Here is a 27,783-nt window from a genome sequence, read left to right as displayed (position 1 = left end):
GCCTAAAGTGCATGTTATGTGTGAGAGACCCCCACGACTGGAACTTGCAACACACACACACACACACACACACACACACACACACACCACAGTTCTGGGAAGCTACCAATTTATTGGAACTGTGGCAATGTTGGGAAGGAGTGGATGAATCTCTTTATTTTGGTTCCTCTCAGGTGCTCATTTTTCCAATTTTAAATTCAGTTCTCCACATTTCCATTTACCTTTTAAGTCCTCATGAAAATTCACCACTATTTTAGAGCAAGTTTCTCCCAATGCACCCATTTTCGCCTGCGATTTCTCCTGATATAATGCATTTTTGTATGTTATCTTTACTAAGATATGCAATTTTAAAGGCAAACTTTACCTTAGTTATATGTATTTTTGTACATACTACTTGGCTGGAGAGCTGCATTGCAAAAACTGGAGAAGCGTGAATTTCGAAGGACAGCTGTGCTTTGGTTGGTGTACTGCTTCGGAAAGCTCAAATTAGGTTGCTTTCCCTTTAAAAGTGAAATAAATCAAATCCCCCCATTCCTATCTCACTGTACTCTTTCCCAGTTCAGAACTGTACTCCCCCATGACTGTCTGCCCTGAAGAGGGAAATTGTGTGAGCAAGCAAGAGCCTGAGGTTGAAATTTTGATGTGGAAACAATTCTCAGGTTGCATCTCATTTTAAAAGAAAAAAGAAAGAAAGAAAATGTTTGGGGAGCCAATAAAGGATCTTATGCCTAATGCCTAATGTGCAGTTTGCTCTTGTATTGACAAAAAAGGGCCCGACAAATGTTTGGCAATTCTTATTTTGACCTCTATAACTGCACAATTTTCCAGGAAAGCCTTCATGCCCTGTTGTCAGGCTTTGGGGAATTGGCTTCCTCCCCCATGGTAGTAAATAAGAAGAGATCAAATGAAAGGAATGTCTTACCAGTTTGATTATTTAATAATCACAGTGAGAGACAAAGAACCCGTCTACCTAGAATGGTGGTGCTCCCAATTAAGGGATACCCCCCTGTCCCTATCAATATACGTCACTCCTACGTCTTGTAATCTGTGTTTGTATCTGTTGTGCTTTCTGTTCTGAGACTTTCTGAGCTGTTCTCAACCTTGGGCTGAGCAGAGGAATGGTTTCCAGAGACAGTGAATCTGTTAATTCTCTATCTCCCAGTGCTTCTTTTCCTAGCTGTTCCCCATCCAGTATTTCCTAGCTTCTGCCTTCTGAACCATGCCCCTCTGCAAACCACTGTTCCAAATCTATACTGTACTTCTGCTCCTGGGAAGATTCAGGATCGGGGGGAGCTCCGACCATTCCTCCTCAGTGCAGCCCTCCCCTGACACCTGTGGTAAGTGCTGCTTATGGCATGGATACTGTCATGCTAGTGGTAGCAAAAGCATCATTTAGTAATACATGAACAGTAATATAAGCGATCTTCTTGTGATATGAAATGGGCATGACCCATATCTGTTAATACTAGAGCTGGGTGATATCTGGTTTTCAACATCACAATATATCACCAGCTAAACATTGCAATATACTGATATATCACAATGTCTACAATAAGGATGGAGATATTTAGAGGCATTGGCTGACTTCACGGTTTTCCCCATGTTGTGATTTTTGCATAGCGCGTACACACACGCGTACACACGCACACACACACACACACCATGATTCATGATATATTGCCAGATTAAAAATTATGAAACCGACATCACAATCTGGACTTCAAAATGGTTTGGGGTGATATATTGCCCAGCCCTAGTTAATACATGAAGAGACACAGCAAAGGGTACTAACCAAGACTGTTCAAATTGAAGGAAAGGAAAATGAATGAAAGAAAGAAATCCAGAACTTTCATCTAGAAGAATAAAAATGCATGCATTTCCAGGCACTCTTTATTAGAACTCGTGGACATTCAATGATGCTGAATTTTGGATGATTCAGGACACACAAAAGGAAATACTTCTTTATCTTGATCGCCAACAATCTGGATGGCTTTCGAAGAAAATTAGGTAAATTCATGGAGGATAAGGATACCCATGGCTATTAGCCACAATGCCTGTCTTCTCCCCCTACGGTTGCTGGAAGCCACCAGAAGGGAGAGCACTGTTGAACTCAGGGGTTCTCATGGGCATTGTGAGAACAGGAAACAGGATGCTGGACTAGAAGGGCCAGTAAGAATTGCTGAATTCATAGGGAATTAAACTCTGCCCCCTTTTTTTGCTGTTTTGACTGTGCCACTTGAATAGGACCTGTGCAACATGGCTTGGAAAATCAGCCACAAACAAGGAAAGAGACACACAGGCCAATTAGCACTGAAACTTCCAAGTGGAAGGAAAGCTGTCCAAGCAATAGCACCCCCCCCCCAATTGTTGTTCTGCTCTTGGACCAGAAAATCCTAAACTGGGTCTTTCCCACTCCACACAGCTGGGATTGTACAGCCTGCATTTGATCGGAAGGCAAACAGTTTTCCGTCTGCACACCTCAGTGCCGCTACGAGTGAGGAAGGGAAATAAGCACCCTTCAAAAGCCCGGGAGCTTCAGAATGAAACAACTAAGAAAAATGGCCTTGTTAGCTGAGACATTCCCTCTGTCCTTAAAGGTTTCACTGCCTGTCCAAAGCCAACAGGCAGAGGCAGTGAGTAACCACCGTCATTTTCTGCTCCAGACAGCTCCATCCCAGGTGAAATATCTCAACCCTCTAATGATTATAAAATGTCACAAGTGATGTAAGTTTAATTGGCCCCGGCTCTTGTTCCACAGTGTGCCCTCCTGCTATGCCAAATATATCTAGCATTTGCAATAAAGGAGCAGACAGATAACCAGTGAGGCTGGGAGGCAGGGAGGAGAGTTAGAAACCCCCTTTTTTTCCTTAGGACTCAGCTGAGCGTTCTGCGGAGAACACAGGTCCTTCCCATTCAAATGGTATTTAAGCTCACTCAGCTGTGTGTTGGGTTGCAGTTAGCAGTTGGGTGGCACTCTGTCTCTGGAGTATATGTGGCTCTCAGCCACCATAGAGCGTGAGAACATAAGAAGAGCCTGCTGGATCAGACCAAGGACCCATGAAGCCCTGTTCTCTGTTCTCACAGTGGCTAACCAGATGCCTACGAGAATGCCAGGATGCTGTCAACAGCTCCCGGCTGGTTGCCCATGAAAGTATAAAGACAAGGAAAAGTTTCTTACAGTCCTTTTTTTATTTCAAACTTTACACAGAGAGGCTATAGAACCCAGCCTCTTGGATAATGGTATTGTCCCGAGTGAATCTCCACACCCCCTTCTCTCCCTTTCCCCCATTAGTCATCATCTCCTCTATGGGTGCTGCTAAGTGCCCTCTGTCTTCAAGCTCTTTGCTCGCTGGGTGCTGGGAGATGGTGGGTCTGGAATGCTTTCTAGGCAACCCTGTTTAGGGAAGCTTTTAATGTTTAATAAAGGTAAAGGTAAAGGAACCCCTGACCATTAGGTCCAGTCGTGACCGACTCTGGGGTTGCGCGCTCATCTCGCATTATTGGCCAAGGGAGCCGGCGTACAGCTTCCAGGTCATGTGGCCAGCATGACAAAGCTGCTTCTGGTGAACCAGAGCAGCACACGGAAACACAGTTTACCTTCCTGCTGTAGCGGTACCTATTTATCTACTTGCACTTTGACGTGCTTTCGAACTGCTAGGTTGGCAGGAGCTGGGACCGAACAACGGGAGCTCACCCCATCGCGGGTATTTGAACTGCCGACCTTCTGATCGACAAGCCCTAGGCTCTGGTTTAACCCACAGTGCCACCTGCGTTATTATTATTTCTAGTGACAACATGTCAGCCAGCTGCTGCTCCAGCTCTGCCTGCTCCTCCTCTCCCATTATTTCCCAACTTTTCCCTTTATCTGCCTCTGAGCTGTGACCTCCTGCAAACCAATGTTGTAAGTCTATACTGTCGTCCTCTTCCTCCTCCCTGGAGGGGTCAAGATGGGGAGGCAGTCTCCACCATTCCTCCTCCTCTGCCCAGCCCCGGACAGGGAAGCACAACAGCAATGTCCCCACCTGCAGTTCCCAGAAGCTGGTATTCAGAGGCATATTGTCTCCGACCACAGAGGCAGAGCATAGCCATCATGGCCAGTAGCCACTGGTAACCTTACCCTCCATGATTTTGTCCAATCCTCCTTTAAAGATGGCGGCCATGGTTTAACTATGAGCTGGTATAACTACACTTTCTTGTGTCTGTCCTGAACCTTCCAACCTCCAACTTCATCGTATGGCCCTGAGTTCTAGCATTATGAGAGAGGCCAGGGCCGGCTCTAGGTAGACTCCCGGTGGCGCGGTGTGCCAGGGCACCGGGCCGGTAGGCAGGGCGCTGCGCGGAAACCATGCTGCGCCCTGCAAGGGCGGGGGCGCCGGAGCGATCTCCGCCCCCTCAGCGCCAGGGCGCCCAACCTGCTCGAGACTGCCCTGAGAGAGGCACATGGAAAAGTATGGGGAAATTTATACATGATAGGTGGAATTCAACATCATGCAATGACAATTGTTTTGTGAGTACAAGCATTTCTGTAGGTAGTAGTGTTTAGCTCTGTCTTGTGTCTGGAGACAATAAACACTTTGTTATTTTGAACCATGTGGGAGAGGAGTTTTCCCCTTAACAGGGGTCTCTGGAAGAAGCTGTCTGCTGGGAGCAGGAAACTTCTGAAGACTCAACCAGGGCTTGGCTGATACATCACACTGGTTCAGGTGTGGTAAACTACCAACAGACTTTCACAAGTCACCAGCAACCAACATGGTGCCTATTTGACTCTAACTCCCATCAGTCCAAACCAGCATGATCAATGGACAAAGGCAGTGGGAGTCCAGCAATATATGGAAGGCACCATGTTGGCTATCCCTATAATATATATTCTTGCAGATATTTCCCTCCACATCTGCACATGATGTATGGTTAAAAAAAATAAAATAACAACAACCCTCTTAGCAGGGTGATCCTATGATAATGCTACCTTGTATTCAGAGAGTTCAACCCAGCACATTTTTATCACAATGGTAGAATTGACTACACTACAAACATCTAGGTCACAAAACCCAGATTCGAGGCGCACCATGTGCTAAATCATCTTCAGCATCCATATAGACAAAGGATAGTATTAAACAGGAAGCGCCCCTTCTTCCCTGCTATTTTCCAAGGAAATGCAATGCACATTCTTGCTTTAGATGGGGGTTCCTTCGCACCTTACAGCTTGCTGCATGAACCGGTCAGGATCCAAAGCTGAAAAAGTCATCAGTGCCGTCCCTGTAGGTACTCCTTCCTCCAGCCTGATGAGCTTGTGGTTTGTGGGGAAGTAGGGTGGTTCGTTGACATCGGTGACTGAAATGGTGACTCCTGCAGTAGACTGGAAGGACATTTGGATGCCACTGGCCAGGGGAGCTTGGTTGGACACCATCACTGTCAGCATAAAGGCTCTGTTCATCTCATAGTCAACTTCCTAAGAAATGCAAAGAAACACACAAAAGAGACAGAAAATCTGTGCACGTGAGCTACGGACCAGAAATATGATCATCGCTAGCTATCTCATTATCTCACGGGCATTTCAGAGGCAGATTTTAACTTTCAAGGGCAATAGCCACGGTCATTTTGAAAGAGTGCATTTTTAATGGCAAACAAATGTGACTGTTTACCTGGCATGCGTCCCTCATGGTTGAGTACATGCATTTGTCACATGGTCAGATTGATTTAGCTGATGTGGGACTGTCACTCCCCCAGAATGCTGAAAGACAGCACTTCAGAATAACATGACCTACGCCGTCCGGTCTGGATAGATGCTTTCCCTGCATCCCACAACGTAAGTGTCTTGGGAAAGGCTTCCAAAGGCAGAAACAGCTCTAGGATTGTGGGGGTCGCCGCCAAATAATCCTTGCTGGGCACCCTTCTACCTTAGCTGTCCTAGGTGGTGGTTGTGGGGCCACAAGACAACAGCAGTGCTGCAATGAATGTCAGGTGACTGTCAGCTGCTGTATTCATTTCCCCACAATGCCATTGGAGTGAGACTATGTTGAAGAGATTGTGGGAAAAGTAACTGGTGGCTCCCAGACCTAGCTATGCAGCAAGGACCTTTTCCCCTCCCTAAAATAGGGCAGCAAGGCAAGCATCTGATGTGGGTCCTGCTGGAATCCTAAGATCTGTCATCTGCCCAGTGATGCTGTTTCTTGTGGCCTGCCCAAGTGGGTAGCCATATTAGCCTGTTGCAGGATGGATAAAAATATGTCTAGTGGCATCCTTAAAGGGTGATTTGTATTTATTTCAAAAACAAGTGATGGCTCTTCAAGCGCTCTGCCAACAAAGCAATACAAAGCAAAATACGAACAAAATGAAACTGTCAAAATAGCGCACATTTAGTAAAATGCCTATAGTGTGTATGTGTATGTGTATGTGTAGCACATATTGATTGATTGTCTGGATAAACCCTTGGAAGCATGATAGAACACACAGCCAGCCTTATCTGGCATAGCTGATCGAACTGCAGCGTCACAACAATAGGAGTATCAATAATCATTATTGTTATGATTTGTGTAACAAATTTATATACTGCACAAAGAAAAATTTACCTAAGCAACATAAGAATTACAGAAAGCATGCATTAAATAAAGAATTGAAATCAAACTTATATAAAAACCATTTAGTCATTCAGATAACTAATAAAGCATGGTTGCCTGCGAAAAAGCTTGATTTGCCATGAATACTATTTTTTTATTTTTTTATCCATGCTTTCATACCAAGATGGCTTATGTTTCCCCACCCCCCAAAATCAATAAAACATATATCCATAAAACATCAATTAAATACTAGTGGATACTGGTTGGTTAAAAGGGGGGAATTGTTTCATGAAGGCCTGTCTAAATTGTACAGCTACCACTGCCAATGTCTAAGATGATGATGATGATGATGATAATGGTGAAAATCAAGAAACCCTTTTGTCATAATTCTGTCCAAATCTAAATATGATTGAAATGGTGGTCATAGTAATGCACAAATCTTTTACCAGTGTAATTTCAGATTTCTCAGGGAACCGTCTTTTTATATCTGGGCTCCCAACCTGGGGGTTAATCTGAGTTACAGAAGACCAGGGCTAAAATCTGAATCATCCTTTCGGTGGGAATATTGCATGCATAACCGCACATAAGGACTTTAGCCTATTTAAATGTGCCAGATCCACAGAGGCAGTGCCAGACAAGTCGCTCACCCCAACATATTTAAAATGGAAGTGTTAATATGATAGATATCACTTCTCTACTTATAAGTCTAACCTGCGAGACCACCCTTGAAATGCACTTTGTTCCTGCTGTGTGTCCCCAATCTATTTTGTGAGTTATCCACCAATTTGCTGGCCACCTAATTCCTGATACATTTATGTCATAGGGCTTAATAGTCAGAACCCAACCTGTACATTTGCACTGTCAGAAGTCAGAAAGCATACAAATCTATCTATCTACTATCTTCTTCAACAGCTCAGGAGCTCAGAGCAGAACACAGGATATTCACTATGAACATATGGCTTAATAAAAACTTGGTGGTGGCACGTTTGAACAGACCGGCAAAGATTAAGTAAGCTTTCTCTAATATTTATTAGTTCACATCTCAAGGGGCCAGAACGGTGCTGTTATGTCAGGCACTGAAAACAAAAGTAACATGGCTAGGAGGCATTTAAGAAAGAATAGCTTACTGCAAGTAAAACATTTCAGGAGGAAAGGTTTAATTTCTCTCCCCCCTGCTTCGGTTAACCTTGAGTGGAGTTATCAAAATAGAATTTGCTGAAACAGCTGGGTTGGAGACACTGAATGGGATATAGGGTTTGATAGCCTACTACGGCCTGAGTAAATTCTCCTATAACATACATTGAAAGCACTCTTATGCCACTTAAAACTGCCATGGCTTCCCCCAAAGGACCCCCTTATTCCCCTCCCAGAGTTACAATTCCCAGAGCTCCCTGGGAAGAGGGATTGAATGTTAAGCTACCGTACTCTGGGAATTGCAGCATGTTCATAATCTATCACACTGCTCACCCGCAGGGAGAAGCCCTTTGCACCTCTCCTGTGTTTCAAAGATCTGGGAGGGTGGCTGTCCAGTCTTGACACTCAATGAAATGTGGGTATGCCTAAGGGGACATGTTCAAGGTAGGAGAGGCAGAGCCGGTGCAAACAGGAACCGAGCAGGAAGAGCGAAGAGTCTCTCAAGCGCTATGGACTTTTGAGGAAATGTACACTAAGACCACCAGAGGCACTGGCAAGCAGACTAGCACCGCTGGGCACTGCGTTGGCGACCCCTGTTGCAAACTTCATGGTACTTTGCTCCAGTCTATGCCAGTAATTGGTAACTAGTAGCAGAGAGTTTGCTACACGGAGAATGTCCAATAATATGAACACAGTCTGCAGCCTGAATCATAGAATAGTACAGTTGGAAGGGACCCAAGGGTCATCTAGTGGTCCAGCCCCCTGCTATGCAGCAATCTCAACTGAAGCATCCAAGACAGATGGCCATTCAAGCTCTGTTTAAGAACCTCCAAGGAAGGAGAGTCCACCACCTTCCGAAGGAATCTGTTCCACTGTCAAACAGCTCTTACTGTCAGAAATTTCTTCCTGGTGTTTAGTAAAAATCTCCTTTCTTTCAACTTGAAGCCATTGGTTTGAGTCCTGCCCTCCAGTGCAGGAGAAAACAAGCATGTTCCCTCTTCCCTCTGTGACAGCCCTTGAGATGTTTGAATATGTCTATCATATCTCCGCTCAGCCTCCTCTTTTCCAGGCTAAACATACCTAGCTTCTTCAACCGTTCCTTATAAGGCTTAGTTACCAGAGCCTCAATCATCTTGGTTGCTCTCCTCTGCACACATTCCACCTTGTCAACATCCTTGTGGTACCCAGAAGGACCACATCAAAGTGGTGGAGCATCTGCATCACACACTAAAGGTCCTTGGCCTCTCTAGGTAGGGGCTGAGAATGTCCCCTGTCTGAAGACCTTGAGAGCTACTGCCAGTCTGTGTAGACATCATTGAGTTGGATGGACCAATGGTCTGACTCAGCCTACGACAATGTCCCATGTTTGTTCTCATGGTGGGCAAACATAATTTTCAAAAAATTATTAAATAATAATAATAATAAAATTATTATGTCCATAATTTCCCTGCTTCGGGCCAGCAACCCCTCCTGCCAAATGTGAGGAAACCCTCTGAGAAATTAAAGCTTTGTGCTGACTGTTTATGATGAGTCGACTATACATTTTGTCCCCTTGTCGCCCAGATGCCCTGTTTATTGCGTATTATTTCATTGTGTCTCTAAAAGCTTAGACAGGTCCTTCCTAGTGGCTTTGGAGTTTGAGAGGATTTCTGTGACCTCTTACTAGTGGAACCGAGAGCACATAATGCAGATAAATAGGGCTATGTCTGAGAGTTATTATTTTATTATTACAATATATAATATATATATATATAATAATAATAATGTACCTTTTTGTTCTAAAGGCATCTGTCACAGTGGCCGGAGTGGACTACTTCAGAGTAACGACGCTACGCAGCTCTGCATTTTATTCTTTTATTGGTGCTGCGTATTTACAGTGCTCAAGTCATTGCTATTTACACGGAGCGATGTTGTCAGTCGGTTTCAGAACCTCCTAATGGCTTTTGGCGCGTCTTTCTCCAACACAAAAGCTTTGGCAGACCCATCCTCTTGCCCCTCCTCTTCCTGCGTAATTCTGGAGTTGGGGGGATGGGTCTTCCCCCCTTACTTGCCCCTTCCTGTCCCACCTGGGACCCTGGCTCCTCTACCTTGCCTGAGCCTCGGACACGACTTCCTGCTTCCCCACTGGAATCGGAACTCTCCCTGCTTTCCCCTTTGCTCGGGGACGGGCTTGAACTCAGGAGGGGAGGGACTTCGCGATATCCCCTGTCCCTCACATCCACCCCCCTCCCAAGCTCTCCTTCACCCCTCCCCAGGCCCCCCCCATGTGTCGGTGACGACTGGAAGCCTAAAAACTCGGTGCTCTCCGAGCCCGTTGGTGTGAACACCTCCCCCCAGTCCTGCGAGCCCCCCCCTTCCGCCTGGGAGGACGGGAATCCCAAAAAGTCCGTGGCGTCAGAGCTGGTGGGGGTAAAAATGTTTTGCCAATCTGCTCCTTCCTCTGACTGGGTGGATCTTGGCGACACCCATACCTCATCCTCTGGTTCCTCAAACTCCGCTTCCCAGCGCCATGGTGAGCTGTTCTCCCGTGCCTCCTCCTCCTCCCCCTCCCTTTCCATGTGCCAGGGCTTGGGTCTGTGGGGAAAGAGGGCGTGAAATTCTTCCACCAAGAATTCCTCCTGTATCTGAGTGGCGGGAACCCATTCATTCTGGGACGGTGGAGCATCCTCCCATGCCATGAGGTACTCCAGGCCCCCCACCCCCCACCTTGAATCCAGGATGGCCGTGGCCTCATTGAGTTGCTCCCTGCTTTCCCTCTCCCCCCCTCCCTCGGGGGTTTGTTCGCTGTCTCTGAGCCTGCTGCTTTCCCTGTACGGCGACAGCAGCGATCTATGAAACACTGGATGCACCCTCATGTCCTCTGGCAGTGCCAGCCTGTATGCCACCGGGTTGACCTGTTGCGTGACCGTGAAGGGGCCCAGCCATTTGGGTGCCAGCTTTTTGCACCTCCCTCTGGTGGGAAGGCCCTCCGAGGACAACCACACCTTGTCCCCCACCCTGATGACCTCCCCTTGTCGCCTGTGGCGATCTGCCCCCTTTTTGTACGCTTCCTTGGCCCTCTCCAAGTGTTCTCTGAGCTGCTGGTGCACCGTCTCCAGTTCCTCTGCCCAATCCTCAGCCTGTGGGCCCTCCTCCTCCTCCTCCCTCTCCCTCTCTGGGAAAGATCTGAGGTCGCGCCCGTAATTGGCCTTAAAGGGCGACACCCCTGTGGAGACGTGCACTGCATTGTTGTAGGCAAATTCTGCTAGTGGCAAGCGATCCACCCAGTCCGTTTGCCGCTGGCTGACGTAGCATCTCAGGTACTGCTGCAGAATGGCGTTGACCCTCTCCGCTTGTCCGTTGGTCTGCGGGTGTCTAGCCGTCGACAAGCTGACCTCCACCTGCAGGAGGTTCATGAGCCGCCGCCAGAACCTGGAAACAAATTGGCGGCCACGATCCGAAATAACCCTTAAAGGTAATCCATGCAGTCTGAAAATGTGATCAACAAACAGTTTGGCTGTCTCTTCTGCCGAGACTGCCCTGGCACACGGTATAAAGTGACACATTTTGGACATGAGGTCCACCACCACCAACACTGCAGTCTTACCCCTGGACGAAGGCAGATCTGTGATGAAGTCCATGGACACCACTTCCCACGGCCTGTGTGGTGTGGCTAAGGGCTCCAGCAACCCTGGTGGCGCTGCTCTGACCACCTTCGCCCGCTGGCAGGTGGTACAGCCCCTTACATAGTCTCGAACATCTTCCCTCACCCCTGGCCACCAGAAGTGTCTCATGACTAGGTGAGTGGTCTTGTCCCTTCCAAAATGCCCCGCTGTAGGGTTGTCGTGCATCTGCTTGAGGACCGTACGTCGAAGCTGGGTGGTGGGTAGGTACAGCGCACCCTTGTAGAAAAGCAGCCCTCTGCGTTCTGCAAAGTCTTTTGCCTGCTCCCTCCCCCCTCTCAGTTCTCTGAAGATGCGGTTGGCAAATTCATCCGCTGCCGTCAGTGCTGTGAGTTCTGCCTCGCTCACCACTGCTGCTCCGCAGGACCATGCCGACGGGGGGAAAATGTGCCTTGGGGCTGGTGGCGCCTCCTCCTCCATGTACTCTGGCTTGCGGGAGAGGGCATCCGCCCTGACATTCTGCTCTCCTGGGATGTAGTGTATGGAGAAGTTGAAGTTCGAGAAGAACTCCGCCCACCGTATCTGCCGCTGGTTGAGCACCCTGGCAGTTCTCCAGAACTCCAGGTTCTTGTGGTCTGTGCACACCTGGATGGGGTGCTTGGCGCCCACCAGGAAGTGTCTCCAGTGCTGGAACGCCGCGTGGATCGCAAGAAGTTCCCGATCAAAAACTGTGTAGTTTCGCTCGGGCTGGGTCAACTTCCTGGAGAAGAAGGCACAGGGTCTCCACTCTCTGTTGGCGTCCAGTTGCAACAAAATGGCGCCCACAGCCTTATCAGAAGCATCTGTTTCAATGCGTAGGGGCGCGTCCTGAACCACGTGGAACAGGTTCTGGTCTGAGGCGAACACCCTCTTGAGGCTTTCGAACGCTGCTTGCGCCTCTGGTGTCCACCTGAACTTCTGCTTGCCTCTCAGGCAGTCAGTGATGGGAGCCGTAACTCGAGAGAAGTTCTTGATGAACTTCCTGTAGAAGTTGGCAAAGCCTAGTAGGCGTTGGGCATCTTTGCGCGTCCTGGGGCTGTGCCAGTCCAGGATGGTCTGCACCTTGTCCTTGTCCATTGCCAGCCCCTTGTCTGACAGCTTGTAGCCCAGGAAGTCCACCTCCTTGGTGTGAAACTTGCACTTCTCCAGCTTCACATACAGGTGGTTCTCCTTCAGGCGCTGTAACACCTCCCTGACGTCCTTCACGTGCTGCACTGGGTCGTTGGAGTAAATAAGGATGTCATCCAGAAAGACCAAGCATTTCCTGAAGAGTAGGGACCCCAGGACGTGGTGCATGAAGGCCTGGAAGCATGCTGAGCCCCCTTGCAACCCGAAGGGCATCACCAGATATTCAAAAGAGCCCAGAGGCGTGAACATCGTGGTTTTCCACTCATCGCCTTCCCGGATCCTGATCAAGTTGTACGCCCCCCTCAGGTCTAGCTTGGTGAAAATCTTGCCTCTGCGTGCCGCTGTCAGGAGATCATCCACTCTGGGCATGGGGAAAGCCACTGGCTCTGTCACCGAATTCAGCCGTCTAAAATCCACCACAAGACGGCGCTGTTGCGTGTCTTTCTTGTCCACCCAGAAGACCGGGCTGCCCCCTGCTGCCTTGCTTTCTCTGATGAACCCCCGCTTGAGGTTCTTGTCGATAAAAGCGCGCAGATCCTCCAGTTCCTGGTCTGACATGGCGTACAGCTTGGCTGGGGGTATAGTTGCCCCAGGCACCAGGTTGATCTGGCAGTCAAAAGGCCTGTGTGGGGGCAGGTGGTCGGACTCCGCTTCACTGAAGACCTCCTGCAGGTCCCAGTATGGTTTGGGTATCGCCTCACCCCCTTTGACGTGCATGGTGGCCACCGTGGCTATCGGAGGCCCCTCCCCTGGTTGGTGCTGCATGCAATGTTCCAGGCAAAAGTCCGATCCAAAAGTGATGCATCTCTGATGCCAACTTATGGAGGGGTCGTGGCGCGCCAGCCAGCTCATGCCCAAAACGATTGGGGGGTCTGAGATGGTGGTGACGTTGAATGCCAGTGTCTCTGAGTGCCTTCCAACCGTCATTCTCATGGGGGGGGTTTGATGAGTGATGGCCCCTCCCAGCAGCTCTCTGCCGTCAATGGTTGCCACGTGCAGAGGAAAATCCAGCTGCAGAAGCTGGATCTGGTGCTCTTCTGCAAAGTTTCTCGAGAAGAAGTTGGCTGAGGCACCACTGTCAATCAGGGCGAGGACCGTCAATGGATAGCCATTTGGGAGCGTGAGCGTCACTTCTAGAACCACTCCTGCTCTGGGAGGGGTGGGCTGGCTCTGCTCCTCTCTGTGCGGGTGGGTGGGCTGGGGCTGTTGTCTGCTGACTGTGCCTGGCTGCCGCCCCTTGTCTCCTGCAGCCAGGCTTTCCCGTTTCCCTGCTGTGGTGCTGCGTCAGCGGGGGAGGGCACAACCGTTCCCGCCTTTCCTTGCCACTCCCTGCGATGTGGGCAGTCTCTGACGAGATGCTGGGGGGAGTTGCAGAGAAAGCAATTCCCACCCCTTCCCTCCTTGCGTCTTGGCGCCGCTGGGGTTTGAAAAGCCCGCGCGCGCGCGCTATCAATCTGCATGGGTTCCTGGTCCTGACTGGCCCCAGGCGTGGCTTGAAAGGGTTGTTGAGGGAGTGGCTTCTCCTGCGACCGTGGGAACCAAGCCCGCTTTGCGCGCGTTGCTTGCTTGTCGCTCCATCTGGATTCCTGCCTCACCCCCACCGCCAGAGCCGCTTTGCTCAGTTGATCCATATTACTGGGCTTTGGACCTCTCGAGAGCTCATCCTTCACCTCCTCATGCAACCCCAAGTAAAACGCCGCTTGCATTGGGGCAGACTCCAGATCCCACCCCAATCTGTGCACCAGCATGGTGAATTTCGCCCAATACGCGCGAACTGTCATATTTCCTTGGCGTAAATTATGAAGTTCCTCCTTAGTCTGGTCCATATGACTATCGGACGAATACATCGTTTTCAAACCTTCTAGAAATAGTTTGACATTCTTCATGCAAGGATTCCTTGTTGCAATTAACGGTCTTAGCCACTCCCTGGCCGCCCCTGTAAGGTGCTCCACAATAAACGCTACTCTGTGCTCATCATCAGGGAACTCATCGTGGTGCAGCTCAAGAGCATACACAATCTCAGTCTCAAAGCCCTGAAACTCCTTCGGGTCTCCATTGAACTTGCTTACTAGGGTCCCGGCTCTCCTTCCTGGCAGCACTTGGACTTGGGGTGCCCCTCCCGCCTTGTTTTTCTCTGCATCCAGCTTGTTTTGGAGGTCTACCGCCACCGCCCTTAAATGCTGCTCTTTTTCCTGGAGCTCTCTCACCTGTTCCGCAAGTTGTAGCCGGTCGTCCTGGACCTTCTTAGTCTCCTCTTTAGCTGCCTTCAATTCTCCCTGCGCCTGCAGCGACAGCTGTTGCAGTTCTAGCTGGGCTTGCTCAGCGATCTGCCGCCACTTCTCCGCCTCTGACACGCTCATCCCGGCAACTCCAAAGTAGCCCAAAAATGATTAGGAGTTTGCTGTCACAGTGGCCGGAGTGGACTACTTCAGAGTAACGACGCTACGCAGCTCTGCATTTTATTCTTTTATTGGTGCTGCGTATTTACAGTGCTCAAGTCATTGCTATTTACACGGAGCGATGTTGTCAGTCGGTTTCAGAACCTCCTAATGGCTTTTGGCGCGTCTTTCTCCAACACAAAAGCTTTGGCAGACCCATCCTCTTGCCCCTCCTCTTCCTGCGTAATTCTGGAGTTGGGGGGATGGGTCTTCCCCCCTTACTTGCCCCTTCCTGTCCCACCTGGGACCCTGGCTCCTCTACCTTGCCTGAGCCTCGGACACGACTTCCTGCTTCCCCACTGGAATCGGAACTCTCCCTGCTTTCCCCTTTGCTCGGGGACGGGCTTGAACTCAGGAGGGGAGGGACTTCGCGATATCCCCTGTCCCTCACAGCATCTTTAACTATCGGGAAGAAGTTACAACTTCTCGCTGTTATGTCAGGAGTCAGACAAACAATAACGGAGAATGCTTCCATTTCAAAACCATTTCTGTAATCCACGCAGGGTTCGTATTAACATTTTATTGAGCCAGATGCCACAGGGCATCTATTGCAGCACTTGGATATTTGGTGTAGGCCCTACGTGGAATGGGAAGCCAGACTCCCCTCTCCTCCTCTTCCCACCCCACCCCTGTTTACAAGGCTTGCGAGGGAGATAAGTATCTTGCGCCACCAAGGAAATAGCTTTCCTTGAGATGAAAAAACTAAATTGAAATTGTACATCATATGTTGCCTCTCGGCACACAAAGTTGGCGTGACAGACAAACTTACAGTGAAAGCCAGTTAAAAGGGCTGCAGCCACACAGGTTTTAGTGAGGGATCCAGCAAGCCTCTGAAGAGTTCTTTGATTGATGTGATTTTTCAAAGTGCGCCACCCAGCTCTTTGGGATATGCTGGGTCCTCAGTCCCACTTGATACAAACCACGGCGAATTTGTCAATTTAGATTTCTCTCTGCTTCTTATTTTATTTTGCCTTTTCTGCATCCATTCACTTCTGTTCTCACAGACCACGTTTCTATTTATTTAAGTCTTTTTTATTTATTTACTATTGATTATATTTATAATCCTGCCTTTCTTCCAATGACCTCAGGGTGGTGTATATGGTCCTCCCCCTCCTAATTTTATTCTCACAACAGCCCTGTGAGGTAGGTTTGGCTGAGAGACTGGGACTAGTCCATGCAGTGAGTTGCAAGGCTGAATGAGGATTTTAATCCTAGTCTCCCAGGGCCTTGTCCAACACTCTAACCAGTACTCTTTGCCTAATATACACATTTTTGCAAGGGATTTCACTGTGATAAGGTACTGTACTTTTGTTCATTATTTTAGCTAATGTACAAATTTATAGGTACGTTAACTTTGCTCCAACTTCTTTGCCCTCCTCTTTCGGATTAAGGACTGCACTGCAAAATTGGGTGAAGTGTGAACTAGAAGAGACAATCCCTAATATAAAAAACTTCTGATTAACACTAGTAAATACCATATTTTCTGTCTATAAGACGACCCCATGTATAAGATGACCCCTATTTTTGAGGACTCAAATTTAAGAAAATAGGGGGAGATGGCTAAATACGAAGCTTCCAATCGCCTGCCCAACTGCCAGAGCACCAGCCAATCAACACCACCCATTAACACAGCAACCAATAACATGCACAACAACCGCTGACAGCTTCGGCGGCAACCAATCAAACGTCCACCCTATACACTACCCATGTATAAGATGACCTCCACTTTTTAGCATGATTTTTAAAGGAAAAAAAAACCTCATACACGGAGAAGTACGGTAAGTCCTTTTATTAAAGGTGGGCAAACAAAGTATGGATTATTTTTTTTACTGTTATATATGCAAATATATATGTTATATATCATACATAACAGAAAAAGTGGCTTTCATCCAAATTTCAAGGATGAGTTCCCATTTCTGGCACGAGGCCTCTAAATAGGGAGGAAGGCAAGGCTTGATGAACTAAAGGTGCCAGAAAGGGGCAACCAAAATGATCAAGGGGCTGTAGAAATTCCCCTATTGGGGAAAAGTTATGACGTTTGTGTTAGGATTCATTCCCCGTCTGCAATCATAGGGTTATTGTGTATCATATGACTGTATGTGTTTTCATTCCCACAGAGTGGAAGTGACGTAGACAGGATGTTTACGTGGGACTGTTGTTCCTTTGTTCTTCCTCTTTACTGGCTGTTGTGCCAGAGAGAGGGAGCCATGATGTAGAGCTCCCAGTTTGTTTATATGTAAATAAAGCAGTTTAGCCTTATTTACTGACTTGTGTGTTGTTCATCACATTTGTGAGAGCAATCGCATATTTGGCCTGTGGGACCAGTCTAACAGCTGGCCCCCGGGACGGCCAAATTATTGACAGTTTGATGCTTTTTCCTTCAGAAAAAGGCAAAAAAGCGGCAACATGATAGAGTTGTATAATATTATGTATTGTGGATTAAGAGGGTGGGTGGGAGATTTCCTCCATCTCTTATAACATTAGAACTTGAGGCTATTCAAGGAAGATGAATGGTGGGAAATTCAGGGCAGATTAAAGGAAGTACAGTGGTACCTCTACTTATGAATTTAATGCGTTCCGAATGCACATTTGTAAGTCAAAAAAAATTGTAAGTCAAATCCCATAGGAATGCATTGGGAGAAAAAAAGTAGAAGCAACCCTATCTAAAAATTTGTAAGTAGAAAAAATCCTATCTAAACCGCATCCAAGATGGCAGGCGGAGCTCTATTCGTAAGTAGAAACATTCGTAAGTAGAGTTATTCGTAAGTAGAGGTACCACTGTATCTCTTCACATGGCAAAGATCTAAACCAGGCATGTCAAACCTGCGGCCCTCCAGATGTTTTGGCCTACAACTCCCAGGATTCCTAGCTAGCAGGACCAGTGGTTGGGGAAGATGGGAATTGTAGTCCAAAACATCTGGAGGGCCGCAGGTTTGACATGCCTGATTCTAAACTGTGAAATTCACTCTCCTACAAGATGTAGCGATAGCCACCAGTGTGGATGACACCTACACTTTTAATTGTTCTCCGAGACATGGAGGGGAGGTAAAAGGAAAACCAGGACATTCCAGGTCAACTCAGGAACTGAGATGGCTTCTGCAATTCCAGGACTGTCCCTGGAAAATTGGGACACTTGGAGGGAATGTGATGGGGCCTTGTTTTCTTCCCACCCTCCCTGATAAAACAGCCATCTCTGGCTCAGCAACTCTGCAAAAACGTGGAGTGTACAGATGGATCAGGTGAACAGGATAAATTCAATTTCAAGCTTCCGGTTTGACAGGACATGATGGGCTGTTTCCATGTGTTTCTTTGTGTTTTTATCGCCAGTGGTTGCACAGCTATAGGAATTCAAGCTTGGGATGAGTTACAAATTGAAGCTGGGGTGGGAAAAAGTTGCCCTTTCCCCCCAAGGAAATGCTGAATAAGAGCTGGCTTATGATGTCCCTGTGGCATGGGGATGAACATGTAAATGCCACCCCCCCATGCTCCTTGCCTTTGAGGCTGCGTTAAAACTGCTCTCGTGATACCTTAGGTCAGGTATCCCCAAACTCGGCCCTCCAGCACCATGCTCTAACCTACTGAGCTATCTAACGAGGACCTTCAGCATAAAAAGCAGATGCTCTACCAGGGGTTTCCACACATGCCTCCATCTGGGCAAGCAAGAGACATGGACACATGTCAAGGACACAATTCAGCTGGGCAAAAGCACTAGAGGGGGACATGGGGCAGAGCCAGAGAGGGGTGTGGCTTGGACAGGGAGCATGGCCTAGGGCAGGCACCCCCAATCTCGGCCCTCCAGATGTTGTGGGACTACAACTCCCATCATCCCTAGCTAGCAGGACCAGTGGTCAGGGATGATGGGAATTGTAGCCCCAAAACATCTGGAGGGCTGAGTTTGGGGATGCCTGGCCTAGGGCATCCGAAGAGCCAGACAGGTTCAGACTCCCGGCCCTCAGTTCCCTTCCCTGTTAGAGAGTGATTCTCAGGCAGCAAGGCTGTTGGATTCCATGGGAGAATTCTGAATGGATCGGTAAAATGCTACCATTGGTGATGAAGAAAGATGCATGCAACAGAAGATTGTCTTATAGGTCATGGATTGAATCCAAGATAAGGGTGATGAAAAAGGATGAGGCTTTAGGTATGTGTGTGTGTAGGCTGCAGGAACCACAGATGGAGCAAGTTAAAATGACTTTAAAAATAATAATTGCTTAACAAGGAAGCAACCGTGAATGTCCCCAAGGTCATTGCAAGAACAAGCTCACATGCTTCTCCCTCCATCCTGGTGGCATTTCATGGATGGCATTGCATTCGGAGGCAGGGCAGTTTGTTAGGTAGCAGCAAATGTTCTTCACCCATGAATCACTCTTTCACAATGCTGCTTTTTCAACTTTAGCAGTGCAGCATAGTACATTAAAAAAAAATTGCTGCTGTGGGAAGGTCACACTTTTCAAAAGATTGAAAAAGCTCTGCTCTCAGCAACATGCTTGCAAAAAAGAAGATTCTTTTCAAGAACAGTGTATCGGACACACTGCGCAAGTCCTTGCCGATCAGAGCAGCCCATCATTCGCACATCCTTTGTTGTCTCGATGGTCTATGCCACAGACTCTATGGAAAACAGCTGCAGGAATCTTATCTGCTAACTGATTCGCTTGATGTTCTCTTGTGCATAACACACGGGGAGAGAAGGTGTTGACCCGTGCTGCTGATTTTCTAAGCAGCGTTTACAAACAAATAGCAAATGTGGGCTTCTTTTCAAAAGGCAACAATCACCTCCGCATGCAGGTTAATGGTACAGGCAGTGCGCTCGAGGTCTAAAACTTAAACGAGGTATTATCAGGTATGTGTAGTTGCCGCTGACGTTGGTAATGTCTTGTTTCGAAGTGGAGGTGAGATGTGGGACAGCCAAGCAGAATTGGTTGGATCCAGAGCTGGACTTGGTTAGTGTAGACCCATTGAAATCAATAGGGAGAAATTGGTCATGCTAATTTAAGGGCCTATTCAATGAGAGACATGGCCTGGGAGGAGGAGTTGTGGAGGGACTGGTTCTGAGGAAAGCCCTGAGGGCAAGCTAAAAAATGGAGGTAGTGTGTTGCACCCACGATCTCCACCCTTGCCAAAGTCCTTTATGGTCCAGACCCCTTCATTAGAAGATCTTGACTAACTCTTCTACAGACAGAAATCTCCCATAAATTGCCCACGATAGAATTCCAAGTGGGGTGAGTAGAACCACGGGGCCCCCAAATGAGGTGAGCAGCACAATGTACATACCCTCACAACTGTTACCAACCCTTCATTGGTAATGGGGTCTGTCCTGATGGTGAAGTGACCAGAAGGGTCCCCACTGATAATCCGGTAAACGGCATTCCAGTTGGGCGTGTGTGGCTGATCTCTATCCATGACTGTCAAATTAGCGACCACAACTTCCACTCTGTTTTCTGGGACCTCACCGGAATACTGAAAAAGAAAAAGAAAGGGCTGTTAGAAGCATGCATGTTTGTGTGTTTGCAGATATTCACATAATGGAAGACCAACTGGGATGGCACAGAAAACGTGTGAGGCCAGTGTTGACTTTTCCAAGTGCCCTTTTCAGACAACTGAGTGAACTTTTGGTGTGTGTGTGTCTGTGTGTTGGGGAAAGTGCCCATTGTCTCTTCAATGTGAGTTCAACTGGTTGTCTGTACGCTTGGAGGCCTCCCCTGTTTATTTTGCGAATTAATTAATTAAGAGTTTTCTATACCACCCTCCAACAAAAATGGTGACACCGCAGTTTACAACAACCAAGGAAATATTTAAAAAACACTTAAGAAATAAGAACGTTGACAGTAATTATCATAAAATACATAAATTGGCACCGTGTCTTAAAAACCTCTCAATGGTCGTCTGAAGGACAGTTCTCTAAGGGGAAGTCTGTCAAGTCAAGTCCAAGTTAAAGAGAAAGAACCACAAGGAGGGAGACTGTCAGGGGCCATGAAGTTGGCCATCAATAGTCAGTACCTGAATAGCAGACTGGAGGAGGTCCCCAGGTCATCTGGTAACAGTTTCTCCCACTACAATACAGTGAAGGCTGGTCCAGTAGGCCAAATGGGGCATTGCCATGCCAACCTCAGCCAGTCCCACCTTGCCAGCCTTCTTACTTACAACCAGTCCAAAGGGTGGTCCTACCTGTCGAGCTTCCTCCTCCTTACTCTCATTGTTGTCCTTGTGGGGGTCAGTAAGGAGGAGGAGCTAGAATGAGTTGCCTCTGCCTGCCATTGGCTCTAGACCCAACTACTGTTGCCCTTTCTGCCTTCCAGTGGCTTAGCATGCCACCTGGGAGGGAGCGAAACAGATGGGAGTACAGATGCACATTCAACTGCCTAATGGTGATTCTCGGGAGATTGCAGCCGCAGAGATAAGACAAGAAGAGTTGTCCCATTGTCTGGAGAGGTCACTTCCTGGTTCGCATGGAGAAGCCATTTTCAATGGAGCCCAGCGATAGAGGCACGCAGCTGTATTGAGGCAGCATTGGGTGTTGAAATTTGGCGCCCTTTAACAATTTTGCACCTGGGCAACCGCCCCTGTGCCCCCGCCGCTCTAACCAACTGAGCTATTTAGGAACTTGGGAAGCTGCCTTATAACAAGTTCAGTATGGTCTCACTGGGGTAGCACGTCTCCAGAGTTTCAGGGGGCAGGCATTCCCAGCCTTATCTGGCGATTCCAGGGATTGAACCCACGGCCTTTTGCATGCAAAGGAGATGCTGTACCAAAGAGCTGTGAGCACACACAAAAGGGTGGGGGGGAAAGCCTCTGAAGCTTGCATTAGACTTTCACAGGAAAACTGTACTTTTATCTGTATTCGAAAGCTAATAAAGAGAGAAGCCCTTTCATCAAACTACTTGACTTCTGGGGCCTTGTGCATTGCACAGAAACTCGCAGAGCCTGCCTTTGAGAACACAATAGCCTTTCATCTGTAACCCAACACTCCGGTACGCTCCAGCCCTGATACTATCATCTTGTTAGGAAGAAAAATTGTGAATTTATCCAAAATGGGATCTCATCCCAGTCTTAGTGATGGAGCTCCTGTGCCAATGACCTTTAAGAGCTCTTTGGCTCAACAAGAGAAGATCTTTATCTCGCAAACTCATGGCGGGGGGTGAGGGTGGAGAGGACACGTTAAAATTCTGATCTGATAAAAATAAAAATAATAAAAAGCAAGCAAGGGCTTCCGTTTTCAAGTTTTGCCGAGCTTGCTTTCTCATCGAATGTACCTTTGTTTCGGGCCCGAGGAATGGATAACGTGAAAAATGAGCCACTCCCAACATTTCTCAGGGGAATATTTGATTGTGGAGGGTAACCCAATAGTGCTGCTTCAGTGAGAACTGTTTGAATATTGTTTTTGGTAACCAGCTCAATGAAGAATCATAGAATTGGAAGGGACCACAAGGGTCATCTAATCCAACCCCCTGCGATGCAGGAATCTTTTGCTTAATATAGGTCTCAAACCCACAACCCTGAGATTAAGTGTCTTGTGGCACCTCAGGTGAATGGGTAATTAACTAGATCTTCCCTTGATTTCAAGCAAAATCCAGTTTCTGAACCAAGGTAACCAAAATAAGATGAGGCAGGAATATGTTGTGCAAATTAAGCACATTATTCTACAACTGCGTTTTTGTGGGTTTTTTTGTTTTTTGTTGCTTCTGGCAAACACAACAGACCAAAAAGAACAGTAGTCTCGAGAGCATTTTGGACTGAGAATTTGGAGAATTTCTAAGCATTCCTTTTAACCTCTAGAATGGGGTAGGCAACCTGTGGCCCTCCAGAGGTCATTGGACCACAAAGGGCCAGCAGCCCCTGCCAGCATAGTGAACAGTCAGGTGGGAGTTGTAGACCTGAAAGATCTGGAGGGCTGAAGGCTCCCTGTCCCTGCTCCAGAAGAAGTTATCTAGAAAATGTAAGTCTATTGCTGTGAAGTAATAGAATCACAGAGATAATGATAATGATAATGATAATGATAATGATAATGATAATAATAATAATAATAATAATAATAATAATAATAATAATAATAATACCCCACCCATCTGTCCGGGTTCCCCCCCCCCCCGCCACTCTGGGCGGCTTCCAACACACATTAAAATATCACAGATTAAAAACTTCCCCAAACAGGGCTGCCTTTAGGTATTTTCTAAATGTCAGGTAGTTGTTTATCTCTCTGACCTCTGATGGGAGGGCGTTCCACAGGGCGGGTGCCACTACCGAGAAGGCCCTCTGTCTGGTTCCCTGTAACATCACTTCTCGCGGTGAGGGAACCGCCGGGCTGAACAATGGGGGTGGAGACGCTCCTTCAGGTATATAGGACCGAGGCCGTTTAGGGCAGGGTTCCCCAAACTAAGGCCCGGGGGCCGGATGCGGCCCAATCGCCTTCTAAATCTGGCCCGCAGATGGTCCGGGAATCAGCATGTTTTTACATGAGTAGAATGTGTCCTTTTATTTAAAATGCATCTCTGAGTTATTTGTGGGGCCTGATTGGTGTTTTTACATGAGTAGAATGTGCCCCTTTTATTTAAAATGCATCTCTGGGTTATTTGTGGGGCATAGGAATCCATTCATATTTTTTTTCAAAATATAGTCCGGCCCCCCACAAGGTTTGAGGGCTGAAAAAGTTTGCTGACCCCTGGTTTAGGGCTTTAAAGGTCAGCACCAACACTTTGAATTGTGCTCGGAAACGTACTCGGAAATGTACAGAGAATGTGTTCCAAACTGTCAAAAGTTATTGAAAGAATGTCCAGAGGTAGCAGGAATCAGTATTAAATCTGTACATGAAAACTTGCTGAAGTATACACTCTAAGATAAGATTGCTTTTATCTGTGCTCGGAGAGGAATGCATTTGCAGTTTTGTCCTTCGCTGTGAGCACACCCTCAAGATCACTTTAAGCACAATAGCTACCCCATAACACTTGAGTTGGATGAAGCATGCATTGGGCTGGTGCAGTCATAGGAAGTGGATAATCTTCATCCCCCACCCCCTTCAAGGAAGATGAGGATTGAGAATTGTTTGCCCCAAAGACCCACGCCCAGCACCAAAGCTCTGATGCATGCATGCTCCTCCCCTTATATTTCATTTCAGCAGATGATGACCTCCCCCATACACATGCATCCCTGCAGATAGAATCCCTCTAGTAGACGGAATGGGCAAACACGTGAGCCCAGAAGGAGTTCTATGGATCTGAGAGATGAATGGGATTGTCCCTCTCCTGTGAGGAACCACAGCCAAACCTCTTACATTAGCCATCGTAAGCAAAGACAGCCTCCTCATTCAGGGAAATAATATCTCAATAACTGAGTTTGGGAGGTTATAAGCAACTAAATTCTACTCAGAGTAGATCCATTGAAATTAATAGAGATGGAAAACGCAGGTCTATTTATTTCAGCGGGTCTACTCTGAGCAGGATTTAGTTGGAGACAACTCAGATAATAAACCGAAGGGGATCACCAAAATCTCCGCATTCTGCATATGAGCCTCCCTGAGACATCTGGCAGGGCGCTTCTTCTGGTTGATATAGATTTCTCCATACGAAAGAGTCCATAAAAGAAGTTGATAACTCTCGCTCAGTATTTTGCATGGTTGGAGAGCAGCTTAATCCATACCAGCATCATAAAGTTTTTTTTGTTCTGTTTTTTTAATAAAGGAGGGCCTCTGTCTGATAAATCAAAGTTAGGCTTTTTATATTAACCGCCCACTTTCTCATAATGAGTTTTAAATTAATCCCCCCTCCCCACAAGGCAGCAAAGTATGCACACGTTTTTCAAGGACCTTTGAGGACTGAATGGGAAGAAGAAATGGTAAGAATATTTGATCCGATTCAGATATTAGATAGGAGACATAATCCTTCTATCGAAAAGCACTGGGAGGAGGAAGGGTAAGGAACATGTAATATTATGTTGGCGGCAGCATGCTGCGGGGGGGGGGGGGGGAGAGCTGCTACTCTGTAAACCCCCACCAGATTTTTTTTCGGGTGGGGGAATTAGAATTGTTCCGTTGGCATGAGGGAGAATGTCAGGCACAAGGAAGAGCAAGTGACTGAGTTTGGATATAAGCACAAGTTCCCCTGGTACTAGTGAGACATTTAAGTGGGTGGGTATGGAAGACTTCCTGGTCCTGAATGGGGTAACTGTGCCCCTGAAGGACCAGGTGTGCAGCCTGGGAGTCATTTTGGACTCACAGCTGTCCATGGAGGCAATTCTGTGTCCAGGGCAGCTGTCTACCAGTTCCACCTAGTACGCTGGCTAAGACCCTAGCTGCTTGCGCACTGTCTCGCCAGAGTGGTGCATGCTCTGGTTATCTCCCGCTTGCAATGCGCTCTACGTGGGGCTACCTTTGAAGGTGACCTGGAAACTACAACTAGTCCAGAATGCGGCAGCTAGACTCACCAGTAGGAGTCCCTGGGAGTGGCCACTGAGACCACATAACACCAGTCCTGAAAGACCTACATTGGCTTCCAGTATGTTTCTGGGCACAATTCAAAGTGTTGGTGCTGACCTTGTTGTTGTTTGTTGTTGTTTAGTCGTTTAGTCGTGTCCGACTCTTCGTGACCCCATGGACCATAGCACGCCAGGCACTCCTGTCTTGCACTGCCTCCCGCAGTTTAGTCAAACTCATGTTCGTAACTTCGAGAACACTGTCCAACCATCTCGTCCTCTGTCTTCCCCTTCTCCTAGTGCCCTCAATCTTTCCCAACATCAGGGTCTTTTCCAAGGATTCTTCTCTTCTCATGAGGTGGCCAAAGTATTGGAGCCTCAGCTTCACAATCTGTCCTTCCAGGGAGCACTCAGGGCTGATTTCCTTAAGAATGGATAGGTTTGATCGTCTTGCAGTCCATGGGACTCTCAAGAGTCTCCTCCAGCACCATAATTCAAAAGCATCAATTCTTCGGCGATCAGCCTTCTTTATGGTCCAGCTCTCACTTCCATACATCACTACTGGGAAAACCATAGCTTTAACTATACGGACCTTTGTAGGCAAGGTGATGTCTCTGCTTTTTAAGATGCTGTCTAGGTTTGTCATTGCTTTTCTCCCAAGAAGCAGGCGTCTTTTAATTTCGTGACTGCTGTCACCATCTGCAGTGATCAAGGAGCCCAAGAAAGTAAAATATCTCACTGACCTTTAAAGTAAAGTAAAATCTCTCACTGACCTGGTGCTGACCTTTAAAGCCCTAAATGGCCTTGGCCCAATATACCTGAAGGAGCGTCTCCACCCCCAACGTTCTGCCCGGACACTGAGTTCCAGCGCCAAAGGCCTTCTGGCGATTCCCTCACTGCAAGAAGTGATGTTACAGGGACCAGGCAGAGGGCCTTCTCGGTAGTGGCACCCGCCCTGTGGAATGCCCTTCCACCAGATGTCAAAGAAATAAACAACTATTTGCCTTTTAGAAGACATCTGAAGGCAGCCCTGTTTAGGGAAGCTTTTAATATTTGATGAATTGTTGTATTTTAACATTTTGCTGGAAGCTGCCCAGAGTGGCTGGGGAAACCCTGCCAGATGGGTGAGGTATAAATAAATTATTATTATTATTATTATTATTATTATTATTATTATTATTATTATTATTATTATGCCATGCTGGCTTTAGGTCCATAGCATGACACAGTCAACAAATCAGAAGTGAACCCTGAGCAGTCAGCTCTCTGCTTAGTTTGTTTTCACGAACTATGTAGTGGGGATCCTTGAGGGATTAGATTTCTGTGAATTCCAAGGTGTGATCCGCACCTTGTGGATATACGTTCAGGTGGGAAAGAAACTATCCTTCAGATTGCACTGCTCCGAATTTTGCGATACAGTTCTCAGCTCAGGGAAAACACCAAAATGCATTAAATATTAGCAATATTAGCAAATACAGTAGTATGTTTGGAAATGCATACATTGGGTTAAAATACGGAGTTAAATACAGACTTTATATACTTTTTTTGCTTTGAAATTGTAATTGTTTACACACTTTTTTTGTGTGTGGAGGGGCTGGCATGGTTGGATTACTTTTATTTAAACATAATTTTCCAATGGAAAAATCCAAATTCTTTGCACAGTGTCATTTCACTGACTTTGGGGCTATTTGTTAAAAAAAAGAAAGGCTGTGTATTTAGATAATAAGGAATGAAATCTTCAAGAAAGTTCTGATTTGCACTCTTCTTTCTCAGGCATGGATTCAATTCCCCATCTCCATGGGGAGCACCATCTTCTTGTTCTGCTCCAAAGCCTTTTGAGTATGTTATTCTGGTAAAACTGTCAAACCTTTACATGGTTGCAAAGGGGATGGAGAGAGAGGTAGGGATGAGTAACAGGCAGCGCTGGCATCTGTAAATGGGCTCATTAGTTAAGGCTAATTGTCTCATTAGAAAGGGGTGTGTGCATAAATGCAGGGATAATTTATAAGATATCCCAGTTGGGAACAAAACAGCTTCTGCCACCCTTCCCCAAATTGATGCCCTCCAGATTCTTTCGGGCTACAGTTCTCATCAGCCCCAGCTAGCACAGCTGGAGGGCAACCAAGTCAAGGAATGTGGCTTTAAAGGAAGCCACTTAAATGGAAAAGACTGACATAAATAGCTGCTTCAAAGCTGTAAACTTCCTAGCTGTAAACTGTCTTCCATAAGGATGGTTTTACTGTGCTTTATTCATTGTTCTTGAGCATTTTCTTCTTTCCTCGGACATTGCAACGGAGAGCTTTCATTTCTATCGGCTATAAAATGGAGGAGGTTGGGATTAAGAGCATAACAAGAGCCCTGTTGGAGAAGATCAAAGGCTTATCCACTCCACCAGCAGGCTTTCACAATGGCAAACCAGAGGCCTATAGGAATCCCACAAGCAGGAGATGGTAGAAGGCAAGCTTAAAACAAAATCTGGATGTCTGA

General features: G+C 47.2%; 1 protein-coding gene and 1 long non-coding RNA gene across 3 annotated transcripts in view; one reads left to right on the top strand and one right to left on the bottom strand.

The window, feature by feature from the left end:
- The window catches only part of CDH4 (cadherin 4), a 756,000-nt gene that overhangs the window by 25,679 nt on the left and 702,538 nt on the right, over window positions 1-27,783 (bottom strand). For both annotated transcript variants that reach the window (XM_035121942.2, XM_060277334.1), the window contains exons 9-10: window positions 20,167-20,352; window positions 5,196-5,449 (exon numbers count right to left, since the gene is read on the bottom strand). In XM_035121942.2, the coding sequence (XP_034977833.1) occupies window positions 5,196-5,449; window positions 20,167-20,352 (440 nt within the window). The remainder of the gene's footprint in view (window positions 1-5,195; window positions 5,450-20,166; window positions 20,353-27,783) is intronic.
- The window catches only part of LOC118088357 (uncharacterized), a 76,538-nt gene that overhangs the window by 19,470 nt on the left and 29,285 nt on the right, over window positions 1-27,783 (top strand). The window lies entirely within an intron of this gene.

The sequence above is a fragment of the Zootoca vivipara genome, chromosome 7 (assembly GCF_963506605.1).
Source record: "Zootoca vivipara chromosome 7, rZooViv1.1, whole genome shotgun sequence".
NCBI lineage: Eukaryota > Metazoa > Chordata > Lepidosauria > Squamata > Lacertidae > Zootoca > Zootoca vivipara.
Note: the sequence above shows the minus strand (reverse complement) of the source record. Positions and strands in the feature narration are given on the sequence as shown.